The 15,750-nt window shown below is 34.9% G+C and overlaps 1 protein-coding gene across 1 annotated transcript in view; it reads left to right on the top strand.

The window, feature by feature from the left end:
* Positions 1-8,152, top strand: part of LOC120529518 (adenylate cyclase type 1-like) — a 557,890-nt gene extending 549,738 nt beyond the window's left edge. The window contains exon 20 of the mRNA XM_039753390.1: positions 51-8,152. Coding sequence (XP_039609324.1) covers positions 51-389 — 339 coding nt within the window. The 3' untranslated portion in view covers positions 390-8,152. The remainder of the gene's footprint in view (positions 1-50) is intronic.
* Positions 8,153-15,750: the final 7,598 nt, after the last annotated feature.

The raw sequence follows: 15,750 nt of genomic DNA, 5'->3' as shown, positions 1-15,750 counted from the left end.
GTAAAACTAATATCATAAGTTATGCATTGTTTTCTTTCAAATTGTTTCAGGTAACTGAAGATGTGTACAGAATACTCAAAAGGTGCAACTATGATTTTGTATGTCGAGGAAAAGTAAGTGTAAAAGGCAAAGGTGAAATGCTGACATACTTCCTGGAAGGAAAATTGAACAGTACTAGTCCGCAATCAAGGTCAACTAGTCTGGAAAGAAAAACATATGCCTTTGGCAGAGTCAACATTCAGACAAAGCTGGGTACAAGCTGCCCCTCGGTCTCATCAGTAGCAAGCTTCACAGTGAAAGCTGGTCTTGGAACTCTTCAAGCTTCCAGTGCTCATACAAACCAGACTGTGCTTTACCTTCCATCAGTGCCAGCAATGAAAGAAGCATGAAATTACCCTTTCTGAATCAAGACAAAAATCTATGGTACTAAAAACAGACAAAAAAAAAAAAAAACATTTTGCGGACAGTATTCTATGGAAATATCACCTCACTTGTTAAATCTTAAATCCAGATATGCCTAAATTCTCAATAGAAGGTCTTAGATAAAGGCACAACCATGGATCATTGAAATCCAACCAAAGAAAAAGTTTGGATTCCACTTAGAAGAACTTTTCGGGAAGGGATTAAGGGCTAACACTTTGTTAGGATAGGTACTGCAGTTTTTGCCATACTAATGTGCTTTATCCTGTTTTATCCACACTGCACAATTCCAACAAAAATAATCCTTCCAATACAGTTACAGAGCATGTCCTGAGGGGTATCCTATATATCTCCCCCGTGTAAAGAAATTGGATTGATAATGTAATAACAAAGTGAAGCTATAGAGGACAAGCAGTCTTCCTGTAATCTGAAAAGGAGGTAAAGTCTCTCATGCTCTTTGTAGGACAATCCAAACTCATCTTTTTTTGCTCAGTGGATGAAAGTGGGGGCTAACATCAGAGTTGGTATTTTTTTTTTTTGTTAACCAGCATTTTTGCTTTGTTAAGTACAATTACTGTTGAATCCTGTTACAACTTAATCTAAAACTGAGGAAAAACACTCAAAATGGATATCATTCTGTTGGGCGCAAAAGAAATACATTCCATTTGGGTTGATATATGATAAGTTTTAGTATACATATACTGTATGAATGAACCACAGTTTTTAACTGGTAGTTTAAGTTCAATATGCCAAGGAAAAGGGGTTTACATAATACTCTTGAAAGCTCCTTGATTGCAAGCAAGGAACACTGCTGCTGCAGAAATTCATAATGCAGGTAGGTACAGTAAAATATAATATTTAATATGAGTTAAACATAAATGAAAGAATTTTATGTATACAAATGCATTTCAAGTAATTTTTCAACAATAATTTTATGTCTATGTAGGAAATGACTTTATTTTATTACTGTATTTAAATGTACACTAAAAAAAGATTGCATATATTTAATGTTGATTCAATAACCATTATAAATAATGCACAGATTATGATTTAAAATAGGACTGATTACAGAAAGGTTGTGGAAGAAACTGAAAATTTTGTAGTGAAATATACACAAACTTAACGTCTTTCATATAACAAGTATAAGATAATAACACAAGGAAACACAATTCACTCTTCTTAAAATGTCTGAGAATTCTTTATTTCAGAAACGTTATTACTAAAACTGATCATATTTAGGATATGCAGCCTGGATAATTTGTTATTGCATGTGTAAATAGTCTGTCAGTTTACTTGTATTCATCTTTTATACATTAATACAGGGTGAGAAAATCACCAGGTCGTCCAAAATGAATATGGTTTGAATTTTGTTGACCCCTTAGGTGATTTTAAAAATTAAAATATTTAGGGAAATCAATGCATTTCTCTACAGCATCAAATGAAATAAGCAAGCAGAAAATATATTTTAAAAATATCACTTTAAAAGTATTTTTGAAAAGGATTTTTTTTTAACCTTCAATATTCAGGCCTCAGCAGCAGATTATTTGTTGCATATCACTCTTCTGAACTGCATTACATCAATACAGTGGCGAAAGAGGGGTTAATGATCATCATTCTTTTACATTCTTTCCTCTAAATGTGCGAAACTGTATGATAAAAAAGTAATTTCCAAAATGAATTTAAAAAAATCAGGGAACTTACTAAAGCTGTGATAACAACTACAGGGGTAATAGCATGACTTTTTTTGCTTCTTTAGTCGCATGAAGGTTAATGTGGTCTTGTGCAAAGGAATTTTTCAGAATGTTAAATGCTATACAGGGGTCATTTCACGGTATTAAAGAAGAAAACCTCTTTATGAAACATTTTTATTTTATGATGACTTATAGTTTTTGAAAAAGAAAGTTCTAGTGTACCGCAAAGAATCAAAACTGAATGAACACTACATTTTTGCTGAAAAGCTTTATTTTAAAATTAATAATAATTATTTGTTATAATGGTTGATTTTTTAATTTATTCTTCCTCTTTAAACAGGTAATTTGTTTAAAATTTGCTATTTTTGATATACAAATTAATATTGAAAATAAGTTTGTTACTACATGCCAAACCTGTGCCATTTTGCATAATATCATTTAAAGAACATTTTTCTAACACCTTAAGCTGTTCAAACAAGAATCTAAGTTAGAAAAATATAATAATTAATTCAATTTACCTATATGCATGGTTGGAATTAAAGTATTTTTAGAAAGAAACATACAGCGCTGTCAAAAGAATCCCATCTAGTGAAAACTGCAGCCCAACAAACATAATTTGCAAGAAAAATTAAAATGCAAAAGGATAAACTGTGTTTCAACACAAAGAGCTGTTTTTATTTGCTAAAAATGTGCGATCAAAAGTCAAAGTAACACTGTACAATGAGCAGTTGAAAGTGAAATGCTGGACAAATCACCAGTGTAATGACCAAGGGAGTCTGCTTTTTATCTCGGCTCAGTGACATCCTGCAACATTGGCCATTTGAAAATGAAAGGTTCTTGCAGTAAAGCTGTGCAAAAATCCAACCCGAAACAAACCACTGGAAAGAAACCTTCACATTTGTGGGATTCTTTACTGTACAGGGACAATTAATGATACATAGGTTTTTTTCTTAGAGAAGTATGAAATGGTCACAAAACAGTTCACAATGAGACTTAGATTTAAATGTCTGACCATACCACACTATGTGAAAAATTCAAATCTCTTTCTTTAAATAAACTTATTATTGCATATCACTGTTACAGGTTAAGCACGGAATAATTGCTTCTTTTATTAATTTTATTCCGTACGTACATGGGAATAAATATATAACTAAAAATATATATAACTAGGAGAGTAATCCCCCACCCCACCCAAACACTGTGAGAAACAGTACACTCATGGACTGAGCTACTCCTAACCAGAGTGGTAATGACAGAGGGCAGTGACCTTCAACCATTACAGATTAAAAATTATAAAAAAAGATAAAAAACATGTGAGACTGAGCTCTCATCATCACCAACTGTTGAACATCCCGCTACCCCATGCTGGGTAACAATTCTTGATATTGGCAGTAGATGACCTAATCCTCAACTTTAAGAGTTTAAGAAGAATTAAATTAAAGAAAAGATTTTCAAGAGTGATCACAGAGAGAGACAGAGCGTGTTTGTTTGGGACTTTCCAGCTAGTGAACATCGCAAATATCCTCTCCTGGATAGTATTGATACAGAGGCCTAGGAGATGAAAAATATGTGGTAAGAAGGAAATAATGACAAAGTATCAGTGAGGGGGCACTAGAAAGAAAATTGGAAGAAAATTTTGGGAGCATGTGGGGAGCAGTAGTGATATAAAGCAATAGTGGAACAATCAATTGCAAAGTTTTTATGAGGGGAATAATTTTCTCTTGCAATACATTCTCCAAATATATCTCTGGATTATATGCCATCCCAAGAGTAGCAATACTACCATGTTCAGAGTACATAAAATTCTCAAACCCGCAAAATCCTGTGCTGGGTTGCTGGGGGTGGTTTATGTGCCTTTCCCAGTAGCTTCAGGTATAAGACACAAACCTGCCCTGAACAGGGTGCCTGCCCATAAGAGGACCAACTAATATACACACATACACTTAAGCTGATGCCAACAGAAGGACAACTTAAAGCCAGTAAAGCTAAAACACACATGGCTTTAGGGATGTGGAGGAAAACCATGCAGTCATTGAGAGAACTTGTAAGAGCTATATGGTAACCAGTACAGGACTTAAACCAGGACACTGGATCTGTTAGGTAAAAGTGCTAACCACTATGACCCCATTCTGCCCTCACCCTGAAACTAATTTTCATATGTTTTAATGGAATGTTTTAAGATATTTCAAGAAAAAACTCAAATATTTTATGGTAAACTATATTTAATTAATGATTCCTCTATGCCCTTCTGGTAGTTAAAAAAAAATAAAAAAGTTAATCTGAAAAAATGGCTTTTCATTCTAATTAGTTAAGATACATGGTTAATTATCCAATAATCTAATTAAACTAAGGTGCATTAGCCAGAAAACATTAAGTTCGATCCACAATGCAATAAGGAGACAGCTGCTGTTTTTCCCTTAGCCTCTAAAGAAATGAAGTAACTTTACAAAAAACATAACTAAAAGGCACTAAATGGCATATCGCTATATATTTTATAACATAAGCTTGAAATATATTGTTTGATGCATTACCTATAACCCAAAAAGTGGTAATGCATCAAGCCATTTTAGAGACAGGACTATTTCATCATCTTATTTTTTAAATACTTGCAGTAATTTTGCGGATTTGCAGTGCTCAAAATCTTATTTGGGCCATTGAGACATTGCATTTAAACATGTACACCAATAATTTAAGATTAGGATTTGTTTAATTTTCTCAAGTACTGTACACATCGATATTCGAGCCACTCATCTTCAACATATGAAAAAGTAAGAAATTATTGTAGCAGTTCTGAATATGGATATTAATTCCATATGCATTCTAACATGTTAACAACATGATGCCTCTGAAGCTAGAAAACTAGATGTTATCAGATGACCTGTTGAATTGGTCAATATCAATATGATAATGAGACATTAAGTTCTGGTGGTTTGGTTTAGGAGAGGGTTACATATTCACATTTTCATGATGCTGAAAGATTAATGTGGGAGTCAGTCAATCAGTGATTCTCCAACCCGCTATATCCTAACATAGGGTCACGGGGGTCTGCTGGAGCCAATCCCAGCCAACAGAGGGTGCAAGGTAGGAACAAACCCCGGGCAGGGCGCCAGCCCACCGCAGGGCATTTAAGTGAAAGATTTAAGCAAAATGTGCATGCAAGTCTTAATCAACAGATTAATTGTTGACATGCACCACGGAGGGGAAAAAATGTTTAAGAAATCAGTCATTAAACTCTAAACAGATACTGAGTATTGGTGTTTAACAGAGAATAATTTACACAATATTACAAAGCACAGTCCCTAATAATCTAATCTTGTTTAAATAGCACCATTTTTATATGAGCACAGACGTGTGCCTGAGAATTTACAATAATAATAAGTAACAACAAGCTGTTTTATTGCTAATCTATAATCAGTTGTGTGAAGTAAACAACCTCGGCTGCATTAATAAGATGTCTTCCTCTGAGATGTGTTGGCCTATTCCAGTTGCATGTACTTTAAGTGTATGGTTGATCCTAAATATTCAATAACATCTCACACTACCAAAAAAAGGCTTTTTTTTATTTTTCTGCCAAGGGTTGACATTGTTTCATTAAAGCATTTTAATTTACCTTTAATTAAATTAAGACTTGAACTATCTGAGTTTATCCATTTGCTGTCCACATTCAGGAATCAAAAAGTTGAATTCTTCCAAAAGTATTATTTTATTAAATAATACAATATCATTCATCAATATTTTCAAAAGTGTTAAAGTTCCATGAATATTTTGTGTTATAATTAATTTAAAATAAGTCAGTAATAGGGTACACACACATTTCTTTTGTTTGAGGAAACTGTAATTTAATGCCATGAGGTAACTCAGAAAGCATATGAGGATTGAATGAGTGCATCTAATTCTTGTCTTGCCCATATATTAAAACTTCTCAAGTTTTTTACATTATTTGGTATTGCAGTGAGAAGTATAGCTCTTGGTTATTATTAATGTGTGATTTATTGCCTTATTTATTTTAACCTTGTACAGTGTTTTTACATTTTTGCCTTTTAAACACTCACTAATCTAGTTGTCTTAAGTTTTATAAGTATACTTAGCTACATGTTTTAAACAAGGTGAGCTTTAAAGAAGACAAATCATGGCATTTTTGCTATGACTTAGTTTGGAAATAATTGATTTTCACAGGTATTTCAAGATCTCAGTCCTTGCATTAAAGCAGTATGGATAAATGCTATGATGTATTCTAACACAATATGAAGAAAACATAAAAACTGCATTTTGTGTGTAATTCAGATTTATCTGAAATGCATAATAATTGCAGGTAGCTGTTGAAGTTGCATCCCAAAATGGATTATGCCAGTATGCTGGGTTTTTTTTTTTTTTCATTAAAGGAAAAGGGAACACAAGTTGCTTTTTGTTGATATAGCAATAAACTATATAAGCTGTATATGTCATGTTAGTAAAACATGGGATACTATAAACAAACACAATTACAAATTTGTTCTCCAGATGCATATCAAAATCTGTTCTTTGCACAAAGGTTATCAAACTCTAATAAGAATTGTAAAGGCGTATGGAAAGTTATTATTAAACATTTGTATTTCTGTGCAGAAAAAGCATGCCACTGATAAATATGTGATAGTTGACTGCCAATGTCATTTTTTTATATTTCAGCATGTCCTTGACTCGGTACATTTTTAATGTGAATATAATCTAATAATATTCAGATTTCTTGCAGTTAAAAAAAATGAAATGATTAGAAATAGAATTTCTTCCCTTCAATTTTTATGAGCTAAAGTGATATTTTTGTGGAAATGCAAACTGCACATATTAAAATTTTGTATCCACATATTTATTTATGTATTTGTTTGTTTGTTTATTTATTTATTTTGCACAGTCTATAATGTGTTAAAGGTCTCTTCCACCATTGTCTCAGCAGCATTGCTCTTGGTTTCTCAGCATGTTATTTATGTTTAGTACTCGGCCTTACCTTTTAATGGGTTATTGCAGCTATGGTCTTCTCTGTCTTGGTAGTGACAAATATAGCTGCAATACAGAAAACTATTTTATTTATTTATTTTTTTTTTGTTTGTTCTATACTGTCAATAAGCATGGACTAACAAATCGGTTTTGCTTCAGTTGTAATGCATGATGGCAGAAAATAACTACTTGAATGTAAAAACGCACTTAGTGGTATCACAAAGTCTTCTAACATCCTCTATTGTGGTGCCTCATTTTACGCAGTTATTTTAATTGTTAGAAGGAGCCGCTCCAAAAAGTTATCGGTAGTTAGCATTGTAGCATCTGGAAATCAGAAGAACTTTGGTAGTGTGTGCTGCACTGGCGGTATCACACTCTTGTTCATTAAGGGCAGGCTTGCACTTCACATTGGGCACAATCTGTGCCTAGCACTTTTCTCTTGAAAAAGGCTTAGCGTGATAAAATGGCCTTGACTTCATTTATTATTATGAGTCTTGCCAATGAAGGCACAGTGTTTATGAATTTAAGATACAGATGCATTGTGTTTGTTGAGGTTCTACCTGTTTCTGCTGTTATGATAAAACTTTTTGTGCAACAGAAACTACTCTTTGTGCTGCTTTGTAGTTTCTGTGGCCTGTGTGTTCTTCAGGGGCCAAACAAGGAGCATATTTTAGACGTAGAAGAGAAATATGTACAGTAGGCTGAAGGTGTTATATTTTCTAAATATTGTGGCCTACTGAATATTTTTTGTAACCATTACAATAGGTTTATCTCGGTATACAATCACTGGTAAACATTTAGGCTTTTAATGTGATTTAGATATTTTCATAATTAATACGGGTCTATTTTGTAAGTCAATACAATATTGTAGAGTATCTTCCAGTCTTTTTTCAAAATTGGTAACCTAATCTGAAGAATTAAATATTTGTCCTATTTTTTATGTTACAAGTGGATTGATTAAAATGTTATATGTGAATGTACATTTCTTATTGCAACTTTTATACTGTGTTTGCACTATTATGATAAATGGGATATTATGAAAAAGTAAAGAAAATCCTTGCTTGAATTTATCAATGTGTCTTTGATTCAATTTGTGAGTACATTATTTTTCAGTTACTATGTCAGTTACTAATGTGTCAATATCTCTGCTTGTGCACAATACACCTTTATAAGTTTATAGGGTCGTTTCTGTCACATGCGCAGAGTACAGTGAAATTGTTAATTACATGTGCAAAACAATATGCAACTTATTGCTACTCTCTGGCACCATGATTAATGAGTATAACAGCCATACCTCAAAACGTCTGTCTTACTTACTGTACCTGAAAACTCTCAGAAAAAATTATCATTATTAAAAGAGATAATTTCAAAATAGTTTGAATTACACTAAGCCTATTTAGAGTTGCCAGTGACCTCATAAAAAAAGAATCCTGATCCTTAGGCCACTGTGTCTTTCCCAAATTAACGATTTGCCTCTGAAAAAGAAAAACAGAAATAAATATATACAAATATTTAACCATTGTTAAAAATTAATATATATGGTTAAAGGGAATAAGATACAAAAGTATAAAGGCTCTATACAGTTAGGTCAATAGTCAATGCCCTCAATTACAAATAAGCACCCTAAAATACATGATTTATCAAATTGACATACTGTATAATTGCTTACACCTATAAAGGTGTTATAATGCTCTGGCAGTTGTGTTCAAAATGGACTGCAAACAAATAATACACAGCCAACCATGTATAAAATGAACAGCAAACATATGCTTTGCTGTTTGTGCTCTAAGCACCGATATGAACAAACGGTCAAATGTTGTTGGTATAAAAGATTAATTCACATGAACAGAAGGATAGACAATAGAGTACACCTGGATTATAGTAAGGACTGTGTAATTGTGTGGTATAAATCAGAATGCCACCAGCTAATCACTTATTAAGGCCTCATTTGTGAATATTTCTTATATGTTTTTGTTTAACATTAGCAGTATTTAGTAAATTATCTTAATGTTAGGGATAATGTCTATTGGCTTGACATAATGGTTATCAATACTTGTTCATAACTCCAGAGAGTTATGTTAACCTGACTTTCTCTCCTAGTCTACAGTATTTTCCACTAGGTGTTTATAGAAAAAGATGTGCAGTGAAGCAATAAAAAGGTCTTTCTGGTCTCATGGTAGAAAAAAAGCCAACTCAGAACCAAAGAATGATATAAATGTACACTTTTTTAGTATGAAAACCTCTCTTAGTTGCCCTATAATCAAAGTTGGGATGGGGTCACATTGCTTTAGTGAGGCTGGGTTTGGTCAGGATGGATTAATTTAAAAATGACTTGTTGTAGCCATTCACAGTATTGAATGCAGAATTGGTGAAGTCTTTGCCCTGACTGTAGAGAAATGGCTGAGTTTATTACAACTTGATAAAGAACAGAAAAGTTTAGTTTTTTCAAATGCACATTGAGATGCTGTTTCCAAAAAGGCAGGAAAAAATGTTAGAACCTAGAGAACCTAGGGAACACTTCATTAAGTCCAAACCCTCCTTCAGCTCTGAGTGCATAATTCAAAACGGACTTTTGCAGTCATTGTGGAGGGACAGGGTCTCTAAAAATGAGCTGAGTTATGAGGAGGGGAGTAAGGGTTTAGAGCAGGGCTATTCAATTAGAAATTCATTCGGGCCAGATTTTTAAACCAAGAAATTTAGTTGGGCCAGATAATTTCAACGGCCAGTAAGTATCGGATAATCCATCCATCCATTATACAACCCACTATATCCTAACTATAGGGTCATGGGGGTCTGCTGGAGCCAATCCTAGCCAACACAGGGTGAAAGGCAGGAAACAAACCCCAAGCAGGGCACCAACCCACCACAGGTATCACATAATGACACATTTTAAACCAACATAAATGAATGTATTGAAAAACAAGTAATGTTTATTCATTGTTTCCATTTTACATTTGGTCACATCTGACACAGGCACATTAAAGAATGCATAGAAAAACAAAAAAAAAAGCTATAAATGAACAGAATCAGAGGTGGTAGCAATACTTTTTTTCCACTTTTGAAATAAAAAAACAAACATTTTGGTGATCTCTGACCTAACCAAATCTCAAAGTGCATAAAAACAAAATAGTGCACAGTATTGGCAATAACATTTGTTCCGCTTTTGAAGTCAAATAAACATTTTGCTCACATCTCACCCAGCCACATCTCAAAGTGCATACAATTAAAAGTTCACAGTATTAGCAATAACATTTGTTTTCCTTTTGAAATAAAATAAATATTTTGGTCATATAGTAATAATCCTTTACATTTATATAGCGCTTTTCTCACTACTCATGCAGGGAGGACCCGGGACACAGACCCATGATCTTCTTACTGTAAAGCGGCAGCGCTACCACTGCGGCACTGTGCATACGTGACCTAGTCACATCACAAAGTGCATTTAAGAGAATAAAAAGGAACAATCAGTGCACAAGCCCATAACAAGTGATAATAGTAACTAAACTTGGTTTTAAATCACCACATGTGTAATTAGGCATGGCTTTGCTACACATCCTGCATTTCGTTGATATTGTGGTGTGTCTTGCTGCTGCATGGGCTGTGGGAGTGCAGTCATGGGGCAAGCACTTTGTAGATCAGAGCATCTCCCTGGAGAGAGCTGAGTGACAGGATCAGGGTGAGAGGGGAGTGAATGGTAAAAGAGAAGAGAGAGGTAGAAAAGTGGAAGGCTACCTTTTTTTTTAAGTTTTGGAAGTTAAATATGTTTATCTAGGTTTTCTCTGTGTTTCTGGCTGGGCCACTCGGCCACAGAACCAGTGGGCCACCATGTGTTTAGGCCAGGTTTAGAGTGTTCCAGAGATAATTCAGAATAAAATTCACATAAGGACTTATTAATCTACAAATAGTTATTAGTTAGGCTGCCTGATTCAATTTTGAATGCTGAAACATATTCAATTGCTGCAAATGTAATGCCTTCATATTTGCAACAGAGACTTTAGCTCAGATATTGTGTTAGTGATCATTATTTCATGTTGTCTATTCACCACACTGCTTTCAAAGCTAAGGGATAAACTAGAACTGATGTATGTCCAATTGTAAATTAATAAACCAAATATATATATTCCTCAAACATAAACAATGGCTTGCAGCAAAAAATTAAACATTCATCATGTGATGAACCAAGAAAGCATGCAACATGTAAAACTGAAAGGGGAAGACAAAGAAAGTTTTATGAATGAGCTTGAATCAACTGTAAAGAGCAAGTTATATTCTAATCAGTACTAAATTTGCACAACAAGTACGAAGGTTGAAGGATATGCCGAGAGAGGGTAATTGGGAGTTTATCAAGTTAAAGACGTATATAAGCATTGGCATCTTTGTACAAAATAATCTCACATGCTTTTAGTTGTAAAATTTGCTTAGCTCGTATATACAGAAGTAAAAAGTTGATATAAGCCTGGACTATAAACCAATGATAATTTTATATTTTTCCTCTTCTAGTTCTGTTAGAACAGTGCAAAACCTTCCAAATATATCATATTTCGTCTCTATTTGTTTAGCTTGCAAGCTTCAGAAAAGTAGAATTGTCAAACAGTGTTTCTTAGAGTTACTAGATGCCAAAGCAGCAACAAAATATTGGTTTTTACAAAATCTTCACACATCTTTCTAACAATTAGTTTCTTGTAGGATTGCAATAAATTATCTTGCAAAACAGAGACTCAAGGACCCCTTCCTTTTAACATTTGATCCCAAGCAATGGGCATTAACTGAGGCAAATAAGAAATTAGTCATAACAGTAGAGTGGGAGAGCTAAATAGCAAGACTTTGAAAGATGAACAAGAGAAATAGCAAGCATGGAGGCACAGCCACAGTATCATAAAACCCACTCAAAATGATCCTAAACTTTTATTTCCCTTAAGAGAAAACTCCAAGAAGTAAAACATCACTTATAATTCACTGCTCTATTTATTATTTTTACCTTTGTTTTAGAGATTTAAGCTCTCTGAGTGTGTTTTGACTTTACAGAAATTGGTTTCACTTTCATTTTCCACCTTGATTTTGACTTAAGATTTACTATTTTATATTTTTCATTAAGTTTTTGAAATTTCCCAATACCATCTTGGGTGCCACCATATCCCTTATTTTCCATTTATGTGGGTATAATCCTTTTTATTTCCCACTAATAGACAATTATTATTAAGTATTTTGACTTTGAGTTTTGCCTTTTCTTTTTTGATGCACAACTCTTTCTAGTTGTTTCAGTTGTTCCGCACCCACTTTGTTTTTGACTTCCAATTCATCTCCTATCCACCCATCTTCAATCCTCCCTTGTGGTATAGCGAGTCCAAAGCTCATGTCAAAGGGCCATTTTTAAAATAAATAATCACCAGACTTGCGGCTTAGGAAGGGGGTGTGGTGGTGTGTGGCTAAAGTGGTTCCAGGGGTGATTTGCGGTGCGGGCGAGTCTCACTTAAGTGCACAGGTGAGGAGTCGTCCGCATCCGTAATTGTTCCCAGGAGCCGCTGATTGCCACAACGGAATCATGTCCCCGTTATAAAGAGAAGTGCGAGTTGGCTAGGAGGAGAAGAAAAAGGAAGAAAAAAGAAAGAAGAAGGTTGCAGAGAAGAATGCAGGGAGCAGGAGGGAGAAAGCTGGTAGAGAGAAAGAAGGAGAGCGAGCAAGCACAGGCTCGCTCTGTATACGAGCAGCTGGGAGAGGCGAGCCCAAGTAAGGTGTTTGGCTGGCACCTGAGGGCTGATGGTAGTGGTCGCTGACCATGAGAAGGTTGGCTCGCCGCAGCAAAGGCAGGCAGCGGGAGTCGGAGATTGGGAAGAGAAACCCCAGTGTGAGCATCCTGGTCTCTGGGTAACCCAAGTCTCGGTCTAGGTGAGTTGAACTGAAGCCAGGGATCAGAAGGCCACCAGATCAGTTGTGTAGGAGAAGGTCAGCTGTAGATATGGCGAATCTCCTGTTGCAAAGCCCGATGGGAGAAGCAGGGGAGCTGCCAGGTAAAGAACACACCAGGCTTTGTGTTTTTAAAAGACTGCTTCCAGCATTGTTTTAACCTCGTCGTCATTTTAAAGGATTGTTTTTTTTTTTCCTGTTCTTTTTTAACCTCCACTTTACAACTGTTTTTATGGATTATTTATTTAATGATTTAAATCACTGCACTATTTATTTGAACATTGATTTTGATTGTTGTTTTAATAAAAGCACTTGGCATTTTTGCACCATCTCCTTGCTCCATTTGTTCTGCCTCACTGCCAAGCTCATCGGTAACATTACCAACGGTGACGGGTGCAAGGGCTCCCAGAAGCAAGATGGGAGCATGGAGCAGAACCCGTATCGTCACATCCCTACTTACTTCTGCCTGCTAATGTCATCCTGTGGCAGTACAAAATCAACGTCAAAAAACAACTTGCCAAAGTCTTAAGCCAGAATATCAAAAGCAAACTAGGACTGCTTCAAAATGATAACCAAAGTAGATGTCAAAAATACATGTGAAAAATTCTGTTTCCCTGAAATCTTAAGATACTCTTAAAACTACAAAAGTTTGTTTTGATTGAATCCAGCATCTTGGACACTTGGAGTAGTGCACCACCATCTTGAATAGCTTTTGAGTAACAATGTCAGGATGAGCAAATTCCTGGCATTATCTTATGGTAATGAGAATGCATTGCTTACCACAACATGACCACAAAGTCCAAAAGAAGGAATAATCTGGTTGATTATGCTGAACATGCTGTTAGTGTACAGTACTTCCCTAATCCAGAGCCTGGAGGAGCATCAGCTACACAAAAGAATCAGATGTGAAGTCAGGAAATCAGCATCAAGAACAGAAGGTGCCTACTACCTCAACATTTTTAATAAATTCCAAAAACAGATTTGACTTTTGCAGTTACAAAGCTTTTGTGTATTTATGCATATTTTTGCATTTTTTATTGTTTTTGTTAATTTTGAATCATTATTTTTTCTTATTTTATATTATTTCTGTTGATTGTGTTCATTATTGGTTAATTATGTGCTCCCTTTAAGTATACATGTGTTCTTTGTGCTTTGTAGGTGGTTCCCCAAGAGGGAGGACCACCCTAATGCTATAGCTACTGGGTCCTCCTTCTGGCACAATTTGTCAACCAAGTATGTTGTTATCTGTGGAGATGTAATTATTGTTATTTTTTGTTGGATTTTCTGGATTCTGCTTCTTTTGATTTTCCTAAGGATTTTGCTAACTGGATTTCGTATTGGTATATTGTTTATTTAAGATTGTTTTTTAGGCAACTTATTTTTTGTTTTTTGTTCTGTGAAGCCATGCTTTGCATTTTTTTTTTTGTTAATAAATACTTCTTTTTTCAGATCATTTTGATGATGTTTTGTTCACAAGCCAATGTTTACAATGACCCTCCTACTTTTTGGGATTTTAAAAATATTTTTAGGGCTTTTAAGTTTCTTTTGAAGGCTTCGATTCCCTTTGGGTCTGCAAGGCCTGAGGCAGGCCAGTAGAGTTGGGATTAAGCCCAACTGGGGTGAGGCCCTTTCAGGCAGTTAAAGGCCTGACCAGTTGAGTTTTTTAGTTAAGCTTTTCAGAGGTCAAACCACTTTTACTTGCTTTGTTTGTGTCTCCAATTAACAACAGAAGCCAAAAGCCAGTTTCATCTGTGTTTTATAAGAAGTGCTGGCACCCTGCTTCATGTGCACTTTTCATCACTGTAGATCAGCTATTGCATGACCTATTTGCATGTTAACTGGATGAGGAACTGGGCCATAAAGGATAAATGGGTTATTGTATGACAGATCAGATGTTCCCCTATTCTTCTGAAGGACAGATTGTCAGTTGAGGTAACTAAGAACTTTAATATTAGAGGTCTTCGGTGAGGTGAGTTATTAGTTAGTCTATATTCTGCAATACCTTTACCTGGTCCTCCAGGATTTTATTCTGCTTGTCATGCTGAACCATGGTTTTCATTAGAGCTTTAAACTTTAGTGAGCTCTTTAGCGAGTCTGACCTTGAATCTCTGCTAGATGGAGTTACAAATATCTGCAGGTTCTTCAAAGATTATGTGTCACGTACTACTAAGTAGCCCCTTAATGCTGAAACCACTACGCTGCTTGGCTGTTTCAACATCCCTGCACACAAACTTGCCCAGTAGGCATTAGCAGGCTACATATGGTAAATAACAAAGGTTTGTTAAATGTAGAAGTCAAAAGATATTAAGTGTAAAGATTGGGAGGAAAAAGAAAGTTGCTGTATGGAGTTGCATCAGCTCTTGTCCATCAGTCTTTTGAAATTTATGTTTGTGTTATGTATTTATTTTTTGTGAAATTTTATTATTAATTTTCTTTATTCTTTCACTTTAAACAGGTTACAGAGTTTTGCCATATTTAGACACAGTAAGTATGGTGTAGCATGGAGTGTGTAATGGCATTCCTAGAGGGCCATAGTAGCTGCAGGTTTTTGTTCCAACCCAGTTTCTTAATGAAAAGTCAGTTAACATTTTTCTGTTTTATTTTAGTTGTCTTGCTTGTGAAGATTCCCCACCCCTGATTTCTTATTTTACTTTCAAAAAGCTGTAGTCACTGTTTTTAATTCCTCCTTATTTACAATAATATGTAATTGATGACCAGCAGTTCTCCATATAACTTGTTTCCATTTCATGAAATATTTCACAGA

This window comes from Polypterus senegalus, chromosome 5 (assembly GCF_016835505.1).
Source record: "Polypterus senegalus isolate Bchr_013 chromosome 5, ASM1683550v1, whole genome shotgun sequence".
In the NCBI taxonomy this organism is placed as follows: Eukaryota; Metazoa; Chordata; class Cladistia; order Polypteriformes; family Polypteridae; genus Polypterus; species Polypterus senegalus.
The sequence above is the reverse complement of the archived record's forward strand: the minus strand, read 5'-3'. Positions and strand labels throughout refer to the sequence as shown.